Below are 26,312 nucleotides of genomic sequence, written 5' to 3'. Positions count from 1 at the left end.
ATCCTTCGGTCGCAGGTCCCGACCCTTCCGGTCAGTTGAGGTAGAAATTGTTAACTTGAGGTAGGTCGGTTGAGTTGTGTGGGCGTCCCTTATGGCTGTTGCTGAGTGTCTATCTGGGTGCTTGCCCGGGTTCCCCACTGTTGCTCGCTTCTGTGTTGTCTGGTGGCACTCTCCTGTTCCTGGGCTTTGGGCCTCCATGTCTTCTGGAGCAGGGCCTTGTAGGTACCTTCTTAGTTCATTAGGGTCTTCGAAGACCACAGTTCGCCATTTGTCTGTTATCCTCATTCTTGCTGGGCCCGCAAAGCTGAAGGTGATGTTTTCGCTTCGTAGCCTGTCTCTTAGTGCAAGGAATCCCTTCCTGGTCTCCACTGTTTGCCTTGAGTAGTCTTGCGTAGTTATTATCTTGTTTCCATTGCATGTCAGGTTCTGATTCTTCCTTGCTACTGCGAAGATTGCTTCAGTGTGGTTTGTTCTTAGGGGTTTGAAAATGATGGGGCGTGGACCTCGACCAAGTTGTGGTTTGGCTGCAGGTACCCTGTATGCCTTATCCACTTCAAACTGCCAGTCGAACTTGATGCCTGTCAATTGTGGTAATAGTTCCTCTATTAGTGCGGCGCACGACCCTGGCTTATCTTCTTCTCCCTCGGGAACGCCCAACAGCCTTATGTTACCCCTTCTGTTGCGGTCTTCTTGCTTGTCAAGCTGCTTCTGTAGGCTGGTGGAGGCTTTGGATAAGGAGACCAGGAATTTGCTCGCCTGGGCGTTGGCATCTTCTATTTCGCTAATCCTTTTTTCTGCTGTATCGATCCTGATGTTTGTTTTGCTCTGGTCTGCTCTTATGGCTGCCAGCTCTAGTTGCATGTTGTCTATGGTTTTTTTTGTTGATTTGGCCAGTTCATTTCCTTCATTTATCTTTTTTAGGATCGTGTCTAGCGTTATCTCGTTTTTGAGTTCATTTTTGAGCTTCGAGGGTGAGTCTGGCGGGTCCTTTCTGTACTTTTTGTTCTCGCTGGCTATTTTCCCGTCTTGCCCTGCCATCGCTTCGAACCCTCGTCTGGCAAGGTAGGTATGCAGTCTTCAGTCTTTTTGTTGCCTTGTTGTGTCGCCTCTTGTTACAGGGTTTACCTTGTCTGTGTTTTGCATGTCTAGTCGGTATCTGCAGGGTTCGCGAATGAACCTTGTCCTGGTCTTGGCCCCCGCCAGCTTCCCCCCTTGCGTTGTGCCCCTGGCTTCACAGGTGTACCACTATCTCCTTCTTCCCAGCTCACGGGTATTTAGCTAGCCTGGGCACTGCTTGGCTTGGGTCATCCACATATCTAGCTCCTCACAACCTCTCAGTGTGCTGTGTAGCGAGGTGCCTCATTTTACGTGCTCTTTTTGCCTGTGGGGGCCTCTGTACGGCTCTCCTGCCGCGCCTCTATATCACGCTGCCTCTGTGGGGTGAGGGTTATGGTCCGGTGGGCCTGCTGGTCCCTCTCTCTGTTGTGCCTCTTACTTGTGTCGGGCTATGTGCCAGAATGCGGCGCGGGATCGCTGTGTAGCTCTGTTGTGGACTCCTGGCCGTTCCTTGCAATGCTGGGGGGTTCCGCTCCTGTGCGGGATGTGAACATGGCCAGGGTGTTTGCCCCCTGCGCTGCTTTCTTAGCCTTCCTTGGCTGAGGCTTGCTGCCGCTACCCGTGTGTGGCAAATGGCCCAGGTGGCTGCCCTTTGTGATGTATCACTGCCTCGCTTTGTCTGCCTACGGGCGTCGATATTAGACTTCCTTCCCCCACAGTGTGTTGCTGGCACGCAGCACGTCTGCCTTGTTGCTCTGCGGACCTTAGTGGTCTCGCTGCCTGTGCGGCTTCCGGTCAAGATGGCTGCCCCGGGTGATCGTACCTTCAGTTTCGGTTTGCCTGCTTTGCTTGTGCTTTATCTTCATCCCTTCCTCCACTCCAGTTTGCGTTGAGTGAGGCACCGGAGGGTGGCGAGGGGTGTTGCGGTGCTACGGCTCACCCTCCCGCTCGTGATTAACTCAGGTGCCGCTGTAGCGCTGCTCTTCTTCTTTCGCGGATCTCTGCCCTTCCGTGGGTGTGGTTACGAGCAAGATGGCCCCCCTCACTGCGCTTTCGGTTTCGTTTAGGTTCACCTTTGCGCGTTTGTATTTAAAAGTTCTTTCGGCCCCACTTACTTGGTCGCATTGGGCGAGAAGGAGTGGCGGGGGGGGATGGAGTGCCCCGGTTCTTCTTTCCACTCTGTATCTCGCGTATCCGACGAGCTCCTCATTTCGTTCGTCTTGGCTTTGGGGCGCCGCCGTCTTGTCCATGTTCTTGCGCCTTCAATTACCTTCCTTCGTTTAGTGGATCTTACTCTTGCAGCACCTTACTATGGGCTATCTCCTTACCTCCGTTCCGTGCACCGGTCGTTCAGACACCGCGTCAGGAGTTTTGAGAACGGACTGTGTACGTTTCGCTGTATAGCTCGCTATTATCTGCCTCAGGGTGGCGGAGGTATCGGACTCAGGCACCCGTCCGCATTGCCGTCCAAGCCACGCCCCATGACTACATTCTATAGGGGGTATTTCCCCCTCCCCGGCCCATCCCCACAATTATGAGACGAACGCCCGTAAATTGTTTGAAAATTTGGCAGGCCACATAATCTCAATTAGGTTATGATTGTTCCTTAAATTTTTGTTTTTCCTGATCACTGATTGATTTTTTTCTACCTGGAGAGCGATCAGGGACTTGACTCCACTACTTTACATGCGCTGTACATGTGATGTCTGTAGTCAGCATCACGGATTGCCTCCTTAAGGTCAGTGGTCCCAGTAGTCCTCGTTTCACACTGCGTGATTACCTTGGTTTCTCCTGATTGATACAATTACCTCTAAATTGATTTCGGCAGCTGAGCTTCTCCTGTTGGTATTCTTGAGCCGGTAGGCACGTATGCTTGCCCTGCGACACAGGTGTAGCATGTTTTCTCCAATTGATAGTCTAGAGTCGGATGACATGTATGCTTACACTTGATTATTGGTGACCCTCACTCCTACCTTGTGGCACCAGTATATTGCTTGTTGGACAGTCATCAGTCCATATATGCCTACTCCCTCTTTCTTAGTCTCCCCTGTTTTTTTCCACCTCTCTTCTCAAATGTCCTTTCCCCTCTTTTGAAACATTTTATTTCTTAATCTTTCTTGACAGGCATAGTTCTCAGGCACAAATTCTTGTGTCCTGATGATAATCCCTTGGCCCTAGTTGGTATCGAGATGTCGTTGACTTCAGTGTTGACTTCAGAGTCTTGACTTTAATTGCTACTTGCATATTTTCTAAAAAGCAAAGATACTTTTATGTAATTTGACTCAGAATGTTTATTTCAGTCCCCCCAAATGTATAATGCCTGAAGCCTGGAAATCTTGTGATTTCCGTCGTTTTGCCCATTCATTTCTTTCATTACTATTTTTAGCTCTGAATTATTGTTTGACTAAATAAATTAATTATGTCTCCACTCGGAGTTCATATACGTAGTTTTCATTGTTATTCAATGTCTTATTAATTAATCTGTCTTGAAAGGGACCATTGTTTTTGTTATACATATGTACACCCTAGGTCCCTTTGACTTTCAGGGTTCCTTCTTTAGAAATCATGTCGTTACCAAGCAGACAATCCACAGGTATGTCTGGGCTCATAGCTACCCTCAAAGAACCAGAGACCTCCAACCACCATCCAAAAGGAACCAGACCACAGGATAGTGAATCACATGGTTTTCAGCTACTATAACCTTGTAGAATACATTAGGGATTACCTACTTTGAGGTCAACAGATGACGCTTGACAGTACTCATACTGGCTCCTGTGTCACTCATTGCTTCCACCCACAGCCCATCCGCACAATTATGAGACGAACGCTGGTAAATTGTTTGAAAATGCAGCTGGCCACATAATCTCAATTAGGTTATGATTGTTCCTTGAATTTTTGTTTTTCCTGATCCTGCACAGATCACTGATTTATTTATTTCTACCTGGAGAGCGATCATGGACTTGACTCCACTACTTTACATGCGCTGGGTTTTCAGCTACTATAACCTGGTAGAATACATTAGGGATTACCTACTTTGAGGTCACCAGATGACACTTGACAGTGCTCATACTGGCTCCTGTGTCACTCATTGCTCATGGACTTGACTCCACTACTTTACATGTGCTGGGTTTTCAGCTACTGTAACCCGTAAAATACATTAGGGATTACCTACTTTGAGGTCACCAGATGACACTTGACAGTACTCATACTGGCTCCTGGTCACTCATTCCTTTCACCCGCGGCCCATTATTGGTGACCCACTGTCTATACTTTTAATTTTTACTAGGCATGTGAGCCTTGGGTACCAGCCCCAGTGACACTATGGTAACCTCTGCACTCTTCCCCACGCTAAGTGGGGCAGCCTCAAGAGCTAGACTAGTCATCCACGGTGTCTGCATACCACTGGGGGACTGCTGCCATCTGGGGCAGAGGGGATCCTCCTTGACATGCCTGTACCTGTAGCACTAATAACATTTAAGGGAGAACTTCCCTGAGGATTTCTCCTCAGGGAAACAACTATTGATTTGGTCAGGTTGGGACTAGGAATTCTTCCCCTGAGAGCTGTTTTGGGGTCCTTTTGAAAACTTCTATTTTCTATTTGTGTCTCCTTCTTGGACATACTAGTGCTGACCCAGAGGTCCACTTCCTTTGCAAGATCTCTAGGTGAAGTGAGCTTACTGTCAATCAGTGTAGGCACAATTTTGTAAATCAAGTATTGTGCATATGCTCCCTCTAAACCAGGTTAAACCACCTACCATTATCACTCATATTGCTTTCCTTCACCCAACCATTCAGTGCCTTGCTGGAGTAATCCACAAAATCTACCCAAGCCTGGTTAGGCAGTTTTTGACAGTTTCTAAACTTGAGCCTGTACTTCTCTGGTACGTCTCCAAAGACATAACTAGACAGCAGTTCTTTAGGGATGTGGGTATTTCTGTCTCCATTGAACACTGCATTGTCACTGCTACCGTTACTGTTGAAACCTTTGTGAGTCTTTTATTTCAGGCCAGCTCTTTTCATAAGCCAACAAACCTTTTTTGCTGTGCTAAGGCCCTCTCCGCCTCTACTTTCTCCTTGGCTAAGGCTATCTCTGCCTTGGCCCTCTTTTCCTCCAAGTTTCTCCTTGCAGCTGCCTCCTCAGTGACAGCCTTCTTTTTTGAGACTGCCTACTCCATTCTGACTTTGACCACCTGCAGCCTGAACTCTGTGTCAGCCTTCCTGTCCTCCAGTTCCTCAAGGAACGATTACAGGCAGACACTCTCTCCTCGTAGGCCATGATCAGGGGTTGCTTTACCTCCACTCTAATAATTCATCCTGCTTCTCCATGTCCTCATCCTTCTCTTGCTCCCGTGCTGGAGACTATAACTGGCGGGCCCTGAGGGCCTTCTGGAGCTCCTCCTTCTTTAAACTCCTGGGTAGCCCCTTCTTCCTGCAAATTCCCTTCAGCTCAGCTACAGTGTAGCTTTCCAGGTTTCTGATATCCAACTCCTTCTTTGCAGGTGCATAGTGAGGTAGGGTTAGACCTGGCATCCTTACCCCAGACTATTTGCATGTTTACCTCCACTTTTTGCTGGTTCTTTTCATTGGCCTTGGCACTCTGAGCATGTGCTTCTCCCTTAAAACATGGTTTGCTATATCCACAATTGCACATTTAATTTACTTATAAGTCTCTAGTATAGTGCACTACATGTGCCCAGGGCCGGTAAATTAAATGCTACTAGTGGGCCTGCAGCACTGATTGTGCCACACAGACAAGTAGCACTTTAAACATGTTTAAGGAATGCCACTGCAGAGTCTGTACAGACAGCTTAAACTGCTGCTTCGACTTGGTATTTAAAAACCCTTGCTGTGTGCCTTAAACTCCCCTTTTATTACACCTAAGTCATCCCTAAGGTGGGCTCAAGGTAGCTCATTGTGTAGGGTGCTATGTAACTAAAAGGAAGGACATATACTTTTAAGTTTTGCATGTCCTGGTACTAAGAGGCCTATCCCTCTCATAGGGTAACATTGGGAATTCCTTATTACACCTAATAAGCTTTAATTCCTAATTGAGAGAATGAGGAAATGTCATGTTTTGTACCTCTGGAAAGGTGATTGTAAATGGATTTGTAGTTATCTTTCTGAAAATGCCCCTTTTAGAAAGCTGGATATTTTCCTGCTCTTATCTCGCTGGTGTCTGCTGCCTGTCTATGATCACTTGCTAGGTTGGGTGACAGTTCACTTTGCGTATTCCCCCTAGACAGTCCCACATAAAGGAAGAGTTGGGTGTGACTTCTTGCATCTTCCTGGGACGAAGGAGGGAATGGGCTGGGCACAGCCTCACACTTACACCTGAATAGGCTGTGCTCTGACCACACACAACGATCATCCCCTGTAACGAGTCTGGAGCCAGGGCAGGATTAAGGGACCTGTGTGTACTTCAAAGACCCTTCTTTGAAGTCACCCCTTTTCAAAGCGACTACTGGGTATAAGTACTGTACCTCTGACTCTACCGACTCAGTACACTTGTGGACTTGAAACCACTTTGACAAGGAGGACTACTGTGCTGAGGATTGCTGCTTCCTGGACTGCTGCTCTTGAAGACTACCTACCTAGGCTCTCTGCTGCCTGCTTGATCCCTCTGACTGTCCCAGAGTGTCCCCAAGGGCTAGCTCACTAGCCGCCTGCTCTTCAAAGACTCAGGGACATCAAAGACTTTATCCCTGCTCCTGGGTCATTGGAAATGACTCCAGGTGCTCACTCCAGGGAAATTGATACATCCTCTGCTGCGACAAGCAGAATCGACGCATCACTGCTGAAGCGGTAACAGAATCGGTGCATCACACTTGTCACTGAGCAGTGTCATCGGAACCGCTGCATCGACCACCACATCGCCATCACTGCTAACGGACGATCAATGCATTCCTTTGACAGCATTGAGAAGCCTTATTGCATTGGCTACGGAATCAACATATCGCAGAAACCTATGCATCATCATCAATTCATGGAGAAAACAAAGGTATCTCTTCAACTTCGGGACAGACAACAACACATCGATTAACGCATCCCACATCTCGTGTTTGTGACCAAGGATTAGGGTACTTTAGGGTACTTTTGTTTAGTGTGCCCTGCTTGGGTTCTGTAGCCGACCTCTGCTCCATCGCGGGCGGCCTGAACTCTTGACTTTGTCCCAGTCCAGCTCACCTCATTAACCCTTAACCCCTTCGATGCTTGTGACGGAACGGTTCCGTCACAAGCGCCGGTTGGGCTGTGCTTATGACGGAACCGTTCCGTCACGGCCACGCCCATTTCTTAGAACCTTCAGCACAGTGCGGAAATTCGCGCCGCGCTGAAGGTGTTAAAACGCTATCTGCTTCTAAGCACTATTTTTGCCTTTCATCTATAAAAAATCATATCTTGACTTTTACCTATTGAATTTATGTTGTATTGGACTTGTTTTATTTATGAACCCATAATTAATTTTTGTAAACCTGTGTGGACTCTTTTTGTGGTGTTTTCACTGCTGTACTATGGTTGTATTGCACAAATACTCAACACATTGCCTCCTAAATTAAGCCAGACTGCTCCGTGTCAAGTGCCAGAGGGTGAGTAGAGGTTAATTTAAAGTGTGTATCTAACTTACCCTGATGAGCATATCCAACCAGTAACTCAATTTCTAACAGTGGATAACCCAGGCATAATGGTCTGACAGTGACATTTAGGGACATTTCTGGGAACATTTTCATCTCTGTCCATCCCTGCTATTCCAAACACAATTCAGTCTTTTCCTGGCTTGGATGTGAACCATCCTTGAATTACTGGTTCTATTCTTGACCCATCTTTGGCTATCCCTTGCATAAAGATGGTGCAAATATTTGCTATATGATAGACCTGCTACTTGATGATGAATAGACACGAAAGGCAGAATCTGACCTACAGTATGTGACTGCAGGTTGTAAATGACAAGATAGTTATTGGAGCCCACCACAATTGCACTCGGATCATGGGATCTATTTGTAACTGAGCAATAGAACGGCTGTGTGAACCTGATATATTTGTGTAACTGTGATGTCCACACCCTGTGATTGAAATGTATGTAACTTATGATAGGTGCACTATTTAAAGTTTCCTCCATAACAGTTTAGTGAAGATCTACTTGAAAGTGTCTAAATTGGAATATAAGGTAAAGAAAGATGCTATATCTGTTTTGCTAATAGATAAGAGATTTGGCCTTGTATAACCAGGTCTTCTGTACTGCTTGTAATTCATAACGTTCTAACCAACTTTTAAGAGACACAACATTGAAAAAGTCCACTGTTTTACAACCATTTTGTGAACATTTGTTTGTGTAGGATGCATTTTCTGACCCCCCTTCTGAAGGCAAGGCTTGCTTGGCACAGCATAAAAGTACCTCTCAAGTGTAGGCGGCCCTATTTTGAACTTGTAGAAAGGTGCACATCTCTTCTGTATTTAGTGGAGCCAGTAGGGATTTTAAAATGCTGAGTTTCTATACTTTTTAGGGCCATCTCCAGATCCTCGAATGTTAAAATCATTAGTGAATATATGTTTCATGTATATCGTCATGCAATTATTTGATGAATTGACCGAATGGTATTACTTAAGCAAACAGTGATTATGTAGTCTTTGAGTCTTCTAAAATAAGAAAGTGTTACGTTGTTGATCCTAAATGCTATTTTTGTATCCCTTGTCACATTTCTAGACATTGTTGAATGAAGACAGCATCATTACGTCATATATCTGTCCACTTCTGTACACGTCTATCTATTCTCAGGAGGTATGAATTATTTTACAATTGCATGCAGAGCATTACATGTTTTTAGCATTGATATAGAGTCTTATAAGTAATAATGGTTTTAAACGTTAGTGACTAACCACATGGACAAAGAGACTGACGTGAAATGATGCAATCACTTGATGTCTGAATAATTGCTAATTTCCAAAGAAGTTGATTACATCTTTTAAGCAGCCGCGGTGCGTCCATAGGGGCGTAGCCCCACTAAGCCTGGTGGACGCACCTGCGGCTGCAGCAGAGAGAGCACATGAAGTGCAGCGCTTCAATCGGGGGTTCCGACCGGGACAGACCCGATAGAATAGGGAGTGCGCAGGGGGTGGGACTGGGTTACAAGTCCAACAACATCAGTGTCTGAGTCAACTGACTCTGCTGCGCATGAGGAATTTCAGGCGGAAACTTGCCCGCGCATGCGTTAACCGTCAACTTCGTCAAGTTGACTGAGAGGGACCAAGGGGTGTGTCTTTGGCTGGGCCCCGTCCTTTGAGAAGGCGCCAGGGCGAGTAGTCTGTGTGCCCCCCTAGCCAATCCTGGCGCTTATGCAGCGCCAGGATTGGCTGGTCCACCGCGCCGAAATACAGGCAATCCATTATTGGATGCCGCGCGTGGGTGGGTGGCACACTGGGGGCAGGCTCAGCACTTACAGGAAGGTGCCGGTTGAGGTAGAAGGGTGCCGAGTGAGCATGTTGTCTTCATCAGTGGAATTTGTTGGAAATTCATTTCAGAAACGAACATTTTCTCGACTGTGTAAATTTATTTATAAACGAATATTCGCCAGCCCATGGATTGACAAACAAAAAAAAAACTGAGCGAGAACGGAAATCTAAGGAGTTAAAAATAACTGCACCTGTTACATCCGCGGCGACTCCGGCAGTGAAGCGGTCGGACTAAGCCGTAGCCTCTCCTCCCGGGTTGAATCGGTCAACAACGTGTCAAGCAGGTAACGTGAATGATTCCGGGCAGAGTTTGCTATGTTTATAATAACTCACTTAGCTCTGTATAGCGCTTACTAGCACACGCTTCAGTTACGTCTGTCTTCGTGCACAAACCTGCTGTGCTCAAGGGGGACGGGGGTGGGTGTGTTGGGATATCAATAGAACTGAAAGCACAACAGAACAGAACCAATGTTACCCCCACCCATATTGGTGATCAGTAGGACAGACTGCCAGCGTTTTGCCGTCCTGCTTGGTCTGCTCGCCATGAAGGGGGAGTTTTTCAGCAGGACAAAAAATAAATGGTCCGGATAGCAGGGAATGTTCTGCCTTTCCCAAGGGAGTGCCTTATGATTGTGCATCTTTGGCAAAGTGTCCATTGCGAATAAGCGTGGCGTCGTAATTCTCTGAAAGTGAATGATTATGATTGAACAGTTAACTAATGGACAAAGTTGTCCTGGACAATGTGAGATGTTAAAAGGATCAGTTTGTATGAATTTGCCTTTCAATTGTGAGCGCCCATCTGTAAGGCATATGTATTTTAATGTGCCAGGTTATTTTCCAGTCGTCTTCAGATCACCCTTCCTGCCCCAGTAATGATGAGAAGGGGCGTGTCTTCTCCGCAGTGTTTACAGCACACCCTACCTTCCTGGTTCCGTAGCCTCGACCCATGATGAAAGCCCAGCACCTCCCTTGTGAGTGGGTGAGCGGAAGGGGCTGGGAGGGGGGAGCCTAGGGGCTGGGGTTTGGTGATGTTTTCAGGGACATTTTAATGTTTTTGGTGGCCCTGGGCCAAACATATTTTAGAGGTCCACTTGTTCGGAACAGCTTTGAATTTATGATCCAATTTCAGCTCTTTCATGCCCTCTTTGGCCAGGGTCAGATTGGTCAGGCGGGAAATCGCCGGTGCCCGAGGGGCTTGCGGCAGAGGCCAGCTAGTGGCATGTTTTTTTCCGTCTGTGGATCAAGCAACTCCATATACCTGGGCAGATTGTTCCACTAGAGTGATACAGCTTCAGGTGAGAGGTGGTCCGAGCAAGCCACATATTAGGCCTATTAATTATTATTTGCAGAATGACAATAGGACGGCTGGAGAATGCACATGATGTGGTGCTCCTCCTTTCATCCAGTGTTTTAGAATGTGACAGGGAGCCTTTGAGAGAGGGACGTCTTTTTAGCAGTGCGATAAACAAGTCTTCGGTGTGGGCAGGAGGCTTTCGTCCCCCACACCAGGTCACAACGATCAGGCAGGCAAGCCTCAGGTGCCTGCTGACAGTTTTCTCGGATTGAGAATAAGCATTTCATTCAAAAACTGTGCAATGGAATGAGAGAAAAACACCAAAACCCACAAAAGCTCAAAATAACTTTGCAATAAAAAAAGTCTGAATCGAAACGGATAAAAAGAAAACACATTTACTTCAGCAGTAAGGCCGTAAAAAAAAAAAAAAAATTGCCCTCAATCCTGGGGTGAAAGGGAAGAAGAGAGAGGAGAAAGGAGACAGAGACATAGGGAAACAAGAGACAGGGAGAGGGACGGAGAGATGAATTGACCGAGAGAGAGGAAAGATTGTGTGGAAAGAAGGGTTGAATGATAGACTGGAATAGAGAGAGTGAAGGAGGGAAACAAAAGTGGAGAGAAAGGAAATGGCAAAGGTAGAAAAAGAGTGAACAGTGAATGATGAAACAAAGCGTTAATAGAGAAGAGGATGTACAAAGTTTCCTTGCCAGTGAGAATACAGAACAGGTGGATTAGTGCCTAATACACACTCCTCAGTTCTCTGGCGCTTCAGGAGTCTATGGCTGGATTTAAAAGTTGTCCGACACCTAAAGGAAATGCTGAATGTACAGTGGAACCCACCAATAGCGTTTCCTAAAAATAACAACTGTTAGTATGGTAAAGGAAACACCAGTCGAACCTCCTCTGGTTTTAACACTTCCTCCAGAAATAGGTGGTTTTTCCATTACCACCCAACTCGAAATCAGACTCTGGATCTATCCACTACAAGAGCTAACACAAGGTCCCTCCACTTCCCTGAATCACCTTTGGATGACAGCAGAACTGTAAGTACTCGCAAGGACCAAGATCAATTAACTTTCTCTGGAGACTTGTGGTGTTCTGCAAATGTTGATGTTTGCTAAAGCAGGTAGCTGCTGAAAAAGTAAGCCAATAAATAGAACACAACAGAATATAAAATGAGGTGTAGTACAGGACACGCTGGAGTTCAAGGGATGGATAAAATGACAGTGAGTGATATAGAAAAGCACAGCAGAAGAAAGGGAGAATTTGCAAGACAGAAAATAGAGCTGAAGTAAAACTCAAAATGGAGACAGAAAATGAGAGAGTGGGGAATAAATACACTGGAGTTAGAAAAATAATGAAATAAAGCGTATATGGTAGAGAGTGAGAGAGAGGGTAGATTTAGAGACAGAGGAAGAAAGTTAAAGTGGGAAGGAGATCGGGTGAGGGAAATAAAAGAGAAGACGGGGGAGAGAGACAAGGAAAAATATGGAAAATGTGAGAGAGGGGAAGAATAGGAGGGAGAATGATAAAAGAAGAGAGTAAAATGGATAGAGGGAAATGAGAGCGAACGTGAGGGAGGGAGATAGAGAATAAAACCTTGGTATTATAGCAAGAGAGAGATAGAGAAACAGAAAATCCAATAGATGCACTGGGTGAGAACGAGAGAGTGGTGGTGACATTAGGGAGTAAAGAAAGAGAGATATGAGTGTGAGAAAAAGAAGAGAAAGACTGTTTGCATGTGTGGGTCAGAAAAGGGGAGCAAGGGTAGAGATAATATATAGAAGAGTAAATGAAAAGCTCCAATTAGAGTTATTTCCTGTAACATGTCAAGCAGATTCAGATCAAGTTCCTTCTTACAACACATAAGTCATCAAGTACCAAACTGTCTTACACCCCCAAGATATCACATGCCGAGAGGCCTCCGTGTGACAACCAAAAGAGAGATTGATGAAAGCCTTAGATATGTACAACCATTAATGCCTGAGTTTTCCGAACAGCTAAGGATTGGCAGAAGATTCAGGGGGGCTCTGAGTAATCACGAATGTCAGTGTTCAGAAGGTAAGCAAGAAGGCTTGGATGTGAAATTGAGAAGGAGTTTTAATAGTCTGAAGGAACCTCAGGGGCATAAGGTTAGTCGGTGCTTCGATGAACAATGTCCCTGAGAAGGAGCTTCTGCGCCCCTGAGTAGGGCAAGGAGCCACAATTAAATGACAGTGAGGAATTATGGGCAACGGATGGTATGCAGAACATTGGGCAACGGATGGTGTGCAGGAGTCATGGTACAATCAGGAGCCTTTAAATCCTGAGAGAAAGCAAGGCTTTGTAGACCTCAGAGAGAGCATGAACCTCAGGAAGCTGAAGCTGAGCTGCAGACTCAGGGGCCTAAATAAAGCAATACCACTGATGCAAATATTCTCTCCCAATGCCCACTAAGAGCAAGCAGGCATTTTAAAGATCTGGTGCTGATTATATGTAAAGCAGCAAGGGAATTATTCGGAAATCTGGAATCCAAAAGCACTAGAGAGAGAGCTGCAGCCTCTGAGATCTGAGCCTGAGCAGTACGCTCAGTGTACCAAAGATTGGAAATGAGCTTAAGGGTCCTATTGGAAAGTGGGTAGTTTATGTACCAACTGATAGGGAGTAAGAGCCTCAAGTCCTTAGAATGCACAGAACCCGTGAGTCCTTGAGGTGAGCAGAAGACTTGAGGATGACAATGAACCTCTGCGGCCATGTAGGTTCGAAGTGACTGAAAAGCCCTAAGAATGACCAGGAGTTTTAGGTCCTGACAGGGGATTCAGAAATCCCAGGGTGAGCAAAGGCTTGGAGATCTAAGAGAGAGGAATACGTTCAGGGACCTGATGGTGAGAGCTTTATGGACCTGAAGGTATGCGTCAGAAGGCAGATGGGTGATTTGTGATGGATTATTGGTGTTTCCAGTCTTGGATGATGCTACTGGCTTTTGAAACTTTAAAAAGCGTAATTTATCACAAATATCTTCAAAAAATGAGCTCCTGATGATAACCACACAATGATTCATGAAAGGTTGCTACCTGAAAATGTAGGCCGCTCTTTTAAGGGGAGCTTGGGACAATTTTTCATCTCAATCTGACCCTGCAATTCACCGACAGTGCACAGGTGCACTCGTCCAGTTCTAAATGTGTTTACATGTAATATTCAGGGATAGTGCCAAATTTGTAACACAGCAGCAGCTCACTAATATTACTGCAAATAAATTTAGCAACACCCTCCCATTTCTCATATGAGAGGTCCTGTTTTGATCTAAAATAAACTTTTTTTAATGGATGTTGCATAAAACATAAACACAATATTTCTCTGCCAAATGTCTGTAATAGGCTCTCTCAGATCACCCACATTAAGAATACATTTAAGGAAATTGATTTTTTAAACTATCTGTTTAAGAATTAATCATGATCATCTGGGCAAGACTCTGCAGAACCGAGCTGGCTCTCTCACGAGCCCCCTGGAAAGGGCCCACTTTGCCCATGCCTTAAAATGTCTCTGGATGTTTTGGGCTGTGTGGGCTGTGAGAGCTGTGAGAGCTGTGTGGGCTGTGTGGGCTGTGAGGGCTGTGAGGGCTGTGAGAGCTGTGTGGGCTGTGAGAGCTGTGTGGGCTGTGAGGGCTGTGTGGGCTGTGAGGGCTGTGTGGGCTGTTTGGGCTGTGTGGGCTGTGTGGGCTGTGAGGGCTGTGAGGGCTGTGAGAGCTGTGTGGGGGGTGAGAGCTGTGTGGGCTGTGAGAGCTGTGTGGGCTGTGAGAGCTGTGTGGGCTGTGAGAGCTGTGTGGGCTGTGAGAGCTGTGTGGGTAATAACTGCTCTTTCACAATTGCTTTATTAACCTTCCTGCTTTCTCAAATTTGCTTGAAAATGCACAATTTTACTTCTTTTTTTCACAATTTTCTTGGGGGGGGGGGTAATCCCCCCCCAAACCCCATGTTTGGGTTTCGGGGTCGCTCGCTGCGCTCGCTCGATACGGTGCTGTATGCAAATCACTTTGCGCCCCACCACTTTCAAATGTCACCCACCGCCCCTGCTTTTAAGTATAGATCGGTGATCACATAAAGCAATGTACTAAGGCAATGTTATAAGTGCTGTCACAGGCTAAAGGGTCGTCACTCCTACGCATCATTGCTTGACAGCATACACACAAACCCCACTCTGAATGCCATTCATGGTGGCCCAGTTATTGACAGAAGTGGCTAGCCTAGGTCCACAACATATCCATCTGGGTGTCTTCAGTCCATGCTGCACCGGCCGTTACCTCCCTTAGTTGTGCTTTCAACAAACGTGCTCAACCAAACAGCTGGAAGCCAGGTAGAGGACGGTGATAGCACCTTCTCGCATAAGTGCAACACCCATGTTGCCAAGAACTAAGGTGGTTGCTCTTGCCTGGACCAGCTGTCGAGGCCCACTTTTCAGTCACTTTACTTTCCATCCTCAAATGTGCTGTAGTGTAAAATTTGGCTGCCATGGTTGGGACTTCTCCTGAACTGTTCAAATATGGTAAGGAGGTTTCTTTTTTTAAGTTTAAGATGCTTTATTGAGGTTATAAAAACAATGTAAAACATCAGTACAAAATATTAGTCATAGTAGGAAAAATTGAACACTTGGAATATAAAACCAAAGGTGAAATGTCAGAATATCCTATATATGAAAACTATACTTAGTGAAAAGAGCATTTTGTTGAGTTTTAAAGTAAAAGAGAAGAAGAAAGAGAAGGAAAAAGGAGAAGAGGAGGAAGAGGGAGAGAGAAAAGTACAAAAGAGAAAGAAAAGTAGGAAAGGAAAAACATCAATAAACCAATTACAGTATAAAATGTATAGCAATAAAAAATAGTAACTACATAAATCAAGTTATCTTTCTGGATAAGGAGGCAGTTAAAGGTAACCATAATAAATCTCTCTTAATTAACAAGGAGGTGGAGGTTGCGTAAGCTATGTCCATTCTATGATGATGACATAGTAAATTCCACCAGGCTTGGTAAGAGATTTTAGAAGTATCCTTCAAATTAGCAGTACTAATCTGAAAGGAAATTGCTAAGAAAAGATTAATAAAAGGGCCTACATCCTTGTGATTGGCAAAAACTGGAGAGAGACAGCCCAAGAAAACATGGTTAATATGAAAAGGAACATATATTTGGAGGATATCATTAAGTTTACTCCAAATGGTGATCCATAAGGTGTTGATTAGAGGACAATGGAAGAACATGTGTAGAAGGTCTGCCATGACATGAGGACATGACCAACATTTAGGGGAGTCTATCAAATGAAAACGGTGAAGATCACAAGGGGTCAGAAAAAGTCTATTGTAAAAATAATATAAGGTTTGCGTTGTACTGGCTTAGCGGGGAGTAGTGTGAATCCTTGACCAAAGTAATTCCCATGTATGAATAGGAAGATCAAGGCATAAGTCTTTTTCCCAATATAATTCTAAGGGGGATTTAAGTCTGGTAGCCTGGGAATGAGATCATAATTTATATATAACAGCTGCCTTAAATTGTTTGGAAAAATCAATAGGGTTAGGGGAAGGAGATGAATGGTCAGAAGAGGTAGTGGGATTGGAGTGCACAGGGGTATAATAACCAGTAAGGACATCTTTGAGTGTAGCATATTGAGGAGCATGTTGTGAGGAGATATGGTAAAGGGATTGGAGGACAGAAAAAGGCATAAAAGAACCATCTTTCATCAGGTGCTGAGGGGTAAGGATACCTTTGTCAATCCACTCCTTCCAAAACAAGGCGCGATTATTAATCTTAAAGTGTTTATTATACCAGAGAGGAAGAATTGAAAGAGGGATGGGTATTTAACGAAGAAAGAGCTAGTGCCTTAGAATGAGCAAGAGTGGGGAAAGACATACGTTTTGGAGGCAAAGTAATCAAAATGGTGGAAAGAAGAGAAAAGGGAGAATGCTGGGCCTGTTCCAGGGAGCTCCATGCAGTGCAGAAAGAAGAGGTAGAATCAGAAAGGAAAGTCCAAATTTGTTCCAAAGTGAAGGCTGAGTGGTATCATTTAAGATTAGGGAAATTAACTCCCCCCGAGTCTTTAGGGAGTAGAAGTCGAGCTAGTGACAATCTAGATTTGCGGTTGTTCCATAAAAACTTGATAAGGATAGTATTAATGGTACGAAAGAAGGTATTAGGAAGAGAAATGGGAAGCATGGAGAGATAAAAATTAATGATTGGAAGAAGCATCATTTTAATTGTGGCCATCTATCCCACCATGAAAGGAAAAGAGGAGACCAACTATCAATAAGGGCCGAAGTTTTTAAAAAAAATTTCAGCAAGATTAATTTTAACAAGGTCCTTAAGGTTATTACAATAGAGAATACCGAGACACTTGATATGAGAAGAGGACTATTCAAAACCAGAGTCTGTAAACATAGAGGGGAGGCAGACTTTGTTGAGGGGTAAAATTTCAGATTTATCAACATTCAGCTTGTAGCCCGAAACAGTAGAATAACTATTCAATAGGGAGAAAAATTCTGGTAAGGAAACAGATGGGTTTGAAATAAAAAGAAGGATGTCATCAGCGTAAGCAGTGAATTTAATATCAACATTTTGAAATTGAAAACCTGTATAGCACTTGGAACGTCTAATGGTTTCCAGGAAAGGTTCAAGGGCAAGAATGAAGAGAAGGGGAGAAAGGGGCCAACCCTGTCTAGTACCTCGAAGGAGAGGGAAGTAACTGGATTGGCAACCGTTAACCCTAACAGAAGTGGTCGGAGCAGAATATAATAGTTTAATACATTTTATAATAGTGGGGCTAAAGCCATGCCAACTCAAAGAGCCAAAAATAAAATCCCAGCTTACCCTATCACAAGCTTTTTCAGCATCAAGGGTAACGGCTGCAAGAGGAGAGTCAGATTTAGAGGCTAGATGTATGATATTGAGAAGGGTACGCAAATTGTGTGTGATTTAACGACCTTTCACAAAGCCAGATTGGTATATGTCAACTAAATCGGCTATAACCTTATTGATGCGGAGGGCTAGGAGCTTAGCGTAGATTTTACAGTCAATATTAATAAGGGAAATTGGTCTATAATTCTTACACAGGGTAGGATCTTTATCCTTTTTTGGGATAAAGTAAAGCATAGCTTGCGTATAGGAGCCCTGTGATTCGCCAGCAAACAAAAAGGAATCCACCAGTGACAATAAATGAGGGATCAGAAGAGTTTTAAAATGTAGGAAGAAACGAACAGTAAAACCGTCCGGACCTGGTGTTTTGCCTTTAGGCAGTAAGGACAACGCCTCAACAAGTTCCGCAGCAGAAATGGGTGTGTCTAAGGAGGTAAGGTCAGGGACATTATCGAGGGATTTGGGGATTGTTTGAAAAATGGAGTCGAGAAGGTTAGAAAAAGGAGAAGTCTCAGGTGTATATAAAGAGGAGTGATATTTAGAAAAGCAATCAAGTATGGAGAGTCGGAAAAGTGTAAGGTACCCGAAACGTCTTTAATGGCTGCAATCTTGGACTTTTGTTTCTTAATCTTTAGATAGTTCGCTAGAGATCTGCCAGCTTTGTTACGACCACCATACATCTTGGCATTACATTTAAGGAGGGTATTACTGCCCGAGTCCCAGGAAAGTTTATTGTATTGCATCTTGGTTCAAATAAGAAGAGGCAAAATATCAGGAGAAGAGGTGGTAAAATATTTGTGCTCAAGGGCTTTAATTTGCTTAAGGAGAGATAAGGAATGAGAAAGAGCTTTCTTTTTCTTTCGAGAAACATAATCAATAATAAAGCCCCTAGCAGAGGCTTTAAAGGCGTCCCAAAGGACATGAAATTGGGAAATGGAGGAGAGATTAAGTTGAAAAAATTCTTGGGCGAATGCAAGGAATTGTTCGGAGAATTGAGTATCTAAAAGAAGAGAGTTATTGAAGCGCCATCTTTTGGAGGTAGAGGCGGGAGAAGGATAATCTATATCTAGGATAACAGGGGCATGATCAGATATGAGTATGAAGCCAATTTCAACCTTATTCACATATTGGAAGGCGGGCTGTGTGATGAAAAAGTAATCAATCCGTGAGTCCGATTTGTGAACAGGGGAAAAAAAGGAAAATTCAAGAATATCGGGGTGAGAAGTGCTCCATGCGTCTATGAGTCCCCTATTAGTAATAGTCTTGGAGAAACCTTTCTGCATTGTATTAGGGACATATCTAGTCTGAGATTTACGATCAAGGAAAGGGTCCATTAGTTGGTTACAATCTCCACCTAGGATTAAGTGTTCAGTGGAGTGAGAGGAAAGGAGGGTGGAAAAATCACTCCAGAAGGATGTATCAACACCATTTGGGCCATAAACATTGCATAGAGAGAAAGGGTGATTGTTAACTGTAACCTCTAAATATAGCCATCTACCATTAGTATCAACAAACTCATTTTGCAAAACGACATTTAAAGATTTATGAAATAAAATAATTACACCATTCTTATTATTAACAGCAGGTGAACAAAAGATCTCACCAACCCAATACTTGCATAACATAGATAAATCTTGGGTTGTAAGATGAGATTCTTGCAACATTGCAATTTGACAGTTCAATCTAGCAAGATACGAAAGCACTCAATGTCTTTTAATGGGATTGCGCAATCCCTTAACATTCCAAGTTATAATTCGTAGTCATTTCATGAGAAAGGAGTATAGAAAAATAGAGGATTAAAAGAGGAAATATTTTGAAAAGAAGAAGAAAAAATAGATGAATTCGAATAGATGAGAGAAAAATTAAAAGATAAAGATGAATGATTAGGAAAGGATAAAGAAGCGGAAATGGAAGGAGAAGAGTAAGTCAGAAAGAGAGTAAAAAGAAGATAAAAGGGAAAAAAGAACCAATGATTATGAAATGAGCCAAAGTTAGAGAAGCGGAAGGATACATGAAGAGAGAATAAGAAGAGATAGGAACAAGAAATAGTGAAGTGTAAAATAACAGAAGCGAACCATGAAAAGGAGAGAGAAAGAAGCAAAAAAAGAGGAAAGAGAAAGGCAGTGGAGGATAGGACTCCACCAGAATGGATATCAAGATGAAGATGACCGAGAGTCCGCAGACTCTAGTCAAGGAGCGACACAAAGGAGAAGACATTAAAGAGGGAAGGGCAGACGAAAGGCAAAAGAGCCACACAGGAGAGGAGCATCAAGAAAAATAGAATAAATAAAATGGGACAGAAGGAAGAAAAGGTACATCGTGGAATACAAAATAAACAGGGTAGAGAAATTGTTACTTCACAAAAATACGAAGAAGGAAGGATAAAGAGGGCTTACCATACAATAGGGAGAAACGGGCCGTGGAATAATACAGCACACGTAGAACGTATAGGAGGGCAACAAAAGAAGGGGTAGCCGGGGGCGTGGCCAAGGTAGCCAACATGGCGGACGCAGCTTAAGAGAGCTCCGTCCCGCTGATACAATATCCTCCGAAATATCCTGCCTTCCCCTCACCCACGGGCGTCCCGACGAGGTGCCGTGTAGCGGAAGGGGGCCGACGGACTTGGAGTGCAGCTGGGTCGAATCGGTGGTACAGAGGACCGAAAACTACGTCCAGAGGTGAAGCGGCCTGCATCAAGACGAGGCGCCGGGGACCTCGAGTTTCGCGACTGCCGAAGGCCGGCGGCGCGCAGTTGTGGGCCTGCGGCGCGGAGGCGGTGTCCCCGACAGTGGCCGATGTCTGGGCGGCGCTGACTGCTCCTTGACACAGCGGGGCACGGAGGCGAGTACAGCAGTGGGACATAGTAAATTCCACCAGGCTTGGTAAGAGATTTTAGAAGTATCCTTCCAATTAGCAGTACTAATCTGAAAGGAAATTGCTAAGAAAAGATTAATAAAAGGGCCTACATCCTTGTGATTGGCAAAAACTGGAGAGAGACAGCCCAAGAAAACATGGTTAATATGAAAAGGAACATCTATTTGGAGGATATCATTAAGTTTACTCCAAATGGTGATCCATAAGGTGTTGATTAGAGGACAATGGAAGAACATGTGTAGAAGGTCTGCCATTACATGAGGACATGACCAACATTTAGGGGAGTCTATCAAATGAAAACGGTGAAGATCACAAGGAGTCAGAAAAAGTCTATTGTAAAAATAATATAAGGTTTGCGTTGTACTGGCTTAGCGGGGAGTAGTGTGAATCCTTGACCAAAGTAATTCCCATGTATGAATAGGAAGATCAAGGCATAAGTCTTTTTCCCAATATAATTCTAAGGGGGATTTAAGTCTGGTAGCCTGGGAATGAGATCATAATTTATATATAACAGCTGCCTTAAATTGTTTGGAAAAATCAGTAGGGTTAGGGGAAGGAGATGAATGGTCAGAAGAGGTAGTGGGATTGGAGTGCACAGGGGTATAATAACCAGTAAGGACATCTTTGAGTGTAGCATATTGAGGAGCATGTTGTGAGGAGATATGGTAAAGGGATTGGAGGACAGAAAAAGGCATAAAAGAACCATCTTTCATCAGGTGCTGAGGGGTAAGGATACCTTTGTCAATCCACTCCTTCCAAAACAAGGCGCGAATATTCATCTTAAAGTGTTTATTATACCAGAGAGGAAGAATTGAAAGAGGGATGGGTATTTAACGAAGAAAGAGCTAGTGCCTTAGAATGAGCAAGAGTGGGGAAAGACATACGTTTTGGAGGCAAAGTAATCAAAATGGTGGAAAGAAGAGAAAAGGGAGAATGCTGGGCCTGTTCCAGAGAGCTCCATGCAGTGCAGAAAGAAGAGGTAGAATCAGAAAGGAAAGTCCAAATTTGTTCCAAAGTGAAGGCTGAGTGGTATCATTTAAGATTAGGGAAATTAACTCCCCCCGAGTCTTTAGGGAGTTGAAGTCGAGCTAGTGACAATCTAGATTTGCGGTTGTTCCATAAAAACTTGATAAGGATAGTATTAATGGTACGAAAGAAGTTATTAGGAAGAGAAATGGGAAGCATGGAGAGATAAAAATTAATGATTGGAAGAAGCATCATTTTAATTGTGGCCAGTCTATCCCACCATGAAAGGAAAAGAGGAGACCAACTATCAATAAGGGCCGAAGTTTTTTTTTTAAATTTCAGCAAGATTAATTTTAACAAGGTCCTTAAGGTTATTACAATAGAGAATACCGAGACACTTGATATGAGAAGAGGACTATTCAAAACCAGAGTCGGTAAACATAGAGGGGAGGCAGACTTTGTTGAGGGGTAACATTTCAGATTTATCAACATTCAGCTTGTAGCCCGAGACAGTAGAATAACTATTCAATAGGGAGAAAAATTCTGGTAAGGAAACAGATGGGTTTGAAATAAAACGAAGGATGTCATCAGCGTAAGCAGTGAATTTAATATCAACATTTTGAAATTGAAAACCTGTATAGCACTTGGAACGTCTAATGGTTTCCAGGAAAGGTTCAAGGGCAAGAATGAAGAGAAGGGGAGAAAGGGGCCAACCCTGTCTAGTACCTCGAAGGAGAGGGAAGTAACTGGATTGGCAACCGTTAACCCTAACAGAAGTGGTCGGAGCGGAATATAATAGTTTAATACATTTTATAATAGTGGGGCTAAAGCCATGCCAGCTCAAAGAGCCAAAAATAAAATCCCAGCTTACCCTATCACAAGCTTTTTCAGCATCAAGGGTAACGGCTGCAAGAGGAGAGTCAGATTTAGAGGCTAGATGTATAATATTGAGAAGGGTACGCAAATTGTGTGTGATTTAACGACCTTTCACAAAGCCAGATTGGTATATGTCAACTAAATTGGCTATAACCTTATTGATGCGGAGGGCTAGGAGCTTAGCATAGATTTTACAGTCAATATTAATAAGGGAAATTGGTCTATAATTCTTACACAGGATAGGATCTTTATCCTTTTTTGGGATAAAGTAAAGCATAGCTTGCGTATAGGAGCCCTGTGATTCGCCAGCAAACAAAAAGGAATCCACCAGTGACAATAAATGAGGGATCAGAAGAGTTTTAAAATGTAGGAAGAAACGAACAGTAAAACCGTCCGGACCTGGTGTTTTGTCTTTAGGCAGTAAGGACAACGCCTCAACAAGTTCCGCAGCAGAAATGGGTGTGTCTAAGGAGGTAAGGTCAGGGACATTATCGAGGGATTTGGGGATTGTTTGAAAAATGGAGTCGAGAAGGTTAGAAGAAGGAGAAGTCTCAGGTGTATATAAAGAGGAGTAATATTTAGAAAAGCAATCAAGTATGGAGAGTCAGAAAAGTGTAAGGTACCCGAAACGTCTTTAATGGCTGCAATCTTGGACTTTTGTTTCTTAATCTTTAGATAGTTCGCTAGAGATCTGCCAGCTTTGTTACGACCACCATACATCTTGGCATTACATTTAAGGAGGGTATTACTGCCCGAGTCCCAGGAAAGTTTATTGTATTGCATCTTGGTTCGAATAAGAAGAGGCAAAATATCAGGAGAAGAGGTGGTAAAATATTTGTGCTCAAGGGCTTTAATTTGCTTAAGGAGAGATAAGGAATGAGAAAGAGCTTTCTTTTTCTTTCGAGAAACATAATCAATAATAAAGCCCCTAGCAGAGGCTTTAAAGGCGTCCCAAAGGACATGAAATTGGGACATGGAGGAGAGATTAAGTTGAAAAAATTCTTGGGCGAATGCAAGGAATTGTTCGGAGAATTGAGTATCTAAAAGAAGAGAGTTATTGAAGCGCCATCTTTTGGAGGTAGAGGCGGGAGAAGGATAATCTATATCTAGGATAACAGGGGCATGATCAGATATGAGTATGAAGCCAATTTCAACCTTATTCACATATTGGAAGGCGGGCTGTGTGATGAAAAAGTAATCAATCCGTGAGTCCGATTTGTGAACAGGGGAAAAAAAGGAAAATTCAAGAATATCGGGGTGAGAAGTGCACCATGCGTCTATGAGTCCCCTATTAGTAATAGTCTTGGAGAAACCTTTCTGCATTGTATTAGGGACATATCTACGATCAAGGAAAGGGTCCATTAGTTGGTTACAATCTCCACCTAGGATTAAGTGTTCAGTGGAGTGAGAGGAAAGGAGGGTGGAAAAATCACTCCAGAAGGATGTATCAACACCATTTGGGCCATAAACATTGCATAGAGAGAAAGGGTGATTGTTAACTGTAACCTTTAAATATAGCCATCTACCATTAGTATCAACAAACTCATTTTGCAAAACGACATTTAAAGATTTATGAAATAAAATAATTACACCATTCTTATTATTAACAGCAGGTGAACAAAAGATCTCACCAACCCAATACTTGCATAACATAGATAAATCTTGGGTTGTAAGATGAGATTCTTGCAACATTGCAATTTGACAGTTCAATCTAGCAAGATACGAAAGCACTCAATGTCTTTTAATGGGATTGCGCAATCCCTTAACATTCCAAGTTATAATTCGTAGTCGTTTCATGAGAAAGGAGTATAGAAAAATAGAGGATTAAAAGAGGAAATATTTTGAAAAGAAGAAGAAAAAATAGATGAATTCGAGTAGATGAGAGAAAAATTAAAAGATAAAGATGAATGATTAAGAAAGGATAAAGAAGCGGAAATGGAAGGAGAAGAGTAAGTCAGAAAGAGAGTAAAAAGAAGATAAAAGGGAAAAAAGAGCCAATGATTATGAAATGAGCCAAAGTTAGAGAAGCGGAAGGATACATGAAGAGAGAATAAGAAGAGATAGGAACAAGAAATAGTGGAGTGTAAAATAACAGAAGCGAACCATGAAAAGGAGAGAGAAAGAAGCAAAAAAAGAGGAAAGAGAAAGGCAGTGGAGGACAAGACTCCACCAGAATGGATATCAAGATGAAGATGACCGAGAGTCCGCAGACTCTAGTCAAGGAGTGACACAAAGGAGAAGACATTAAAGAGGGAAGGGCAGACGAAAGGCAAAACAGCCACACAGGAGAGGAGCATCAAGAAAAATAGAATAAATAAAATGGGACAGAAGGAAGAAAAGGTACATAGTGGAATACAAAATAAACAGGGTAGAGAAATTGTTACTTCACAAAAATACGAAGAAGGAAGGATAAAGAGGGCTTACCATACAATAGGGAGAAACGGGCCGTGGAATAATACAGCACACGTAGAACGTATAGGAGGGCAACAAAAGAAGGGGTAGCCGGGGGCGTGGCCAAGGTAGCCAACATGGCGGACGCAGCTTAAGAGAGCTCCGTCCCGCTGATACAATATCCTCCGAAATATCCTGCCTTCCCCTCACCCACGGGCGCCCCGACGAGGTGCCGTGTAGCGGAAGGGGGCCGACGGACCTGGAGTGCAGCTGGGTCGAATCGGTGGTACAGAGGACCGAAAACCACGTCCAGAGGTGAAGCGGCCTGCATCAAGACGAGGCGCCGGGGACCTCGAGTTTCGCGACTGCCGAAGGCCGGCGGCGCGCAGTGGTGGGCCTGCGGCGCGGAGGAGGTGTCCCCGACAGTGGCCGATGCCTGGGCGGCGCTGACTGCTCCTTGACACAGCGGGGCACGGAGGCGAGTACAGCAGTGGGAACCGACTGAAGAGCCCGAGGACACGGCGGAGGTGAGGCCTGGGAGGCACTGTGCAACCGGGCCCTGAAGTTTGAGAATCAGCTGGCTGGAGGCGGTGGCTGCCTGCCTGAGGTACGGCTGGGACACGACACAGCGCTACACATGGTGAGCCGGCCCAGGGAGGACGGTGAGGTGGCCCAGTGGAATGGAGAAAGCAGAGGGGCGAGTGGCGGGGTCCGGCGATCGTATCGGACCGCGGCGAATGGGCCTGTAGCGGCGGGCACTGCGGGGCAACCCCCTCCTAGCTCCGAGGGGGTGAGTGGGCCTCTCCTCGAAGGGAAGGGTGCTGAGCCGCTCGGCGGTTGGGTCGGACCGCGGCGCAACTCTAAGAAAACACCCGGCTCGTGGTGAAGTGGCCCGCACAGAATGTTGCAGCGGCGCATCGGACTAGACCGGGCGTGCAGGGGCAGCGGCAGGGCCCGGGGGCAGTGAGTGCGAGCCCCGAGTCCAGGGTCCTGGAGACGCCTCATTGCGGGAACCAGAGGAGGAGCTGCGAGGCACCACGAGCAGGCAGAGCAATACCTTGAGACAAACAGTTGCGTTTCTGAGTCACCGAGAGCGGCTTGAGATAGTGGCCGCCTGACCGTCTGGGTACTGAAAGGACGGGCGAATTACTAGCAAGGAGCCCCCCTCCGGTGGAACAATACTGGGAGTTGAGAGCTACATAGAGCAGAATCCGAAGGAGGGACCCCAACCGTCCTTGACCATGACCAGAGGCGGGAGTGGCGGCGGCACTTCGAAATAAGAGACGCTTGACAAGTTCACCGGCCTGAGTGAGAACGCAGGAGCCTCGGGAAGTCAACAGGCGCCGGGCCGGACAACGCAGCACTTATGGCGGCGATTACACAATCTAGAGACATGCTGGATGCCAAAATTGGGGCCGTCGGGGCGGACGTTACCCTTCTGCGCCAAGATTTGAGGAATGCTGTAGCCCGCATAACGGAAGCTGAGACCAGAATAACGGGAGTAGAGGACGATGTGGCGATCCTGAAGAAGAAGGTAGC

The 26,312-nt window shown here is 44.7% G+C and overlaps 1 protein-coding gene across 2 annotated transcripts in view; it reads left to right on the top strand.

Annotated features, from left to right (window-relative positions):
- Positions 1-26,312, top strand: part of LOC147725374 (uncharacterized) — a 2,508,159-nt gene that overhangs the window by 1,277,868 nt on the left and 1,203,979 nt on the right. For both annotated transcript variants that reach the window (XM_086964051.1, XM_086964052.1), the window contains exon 13: positions 8,756-8,830. In XM_086964051.1, coding sequence (XP_086820177.1) covers positions 8,756-8,830 — 75 coding nt within the window. The remainder of the gene's footprint in view (positions 1-8,755; positions 8,831-26,312) is intronic.

Source organism: Lissotriton vulgaris, chromosome 3_2, assembly GCF_964263255.1.
Source record: "Lissotriton vulgaris chromosome 3_2, aLisVul1.2, whole genome shotgun sequence".
Classification (NCBI taxonomy): domain Eukaryota; kingdom Metazoa; phylum Chordata; class Amphibia; order Caudata; family Salamandridae; genus Lissotriton; species Lissotriton vulgaris.
The sequence above is the reverse complement of the archived record's forward strand: the minus strand, read 5'-3'. Positions and strand labels throughout refer to the sequence as shown.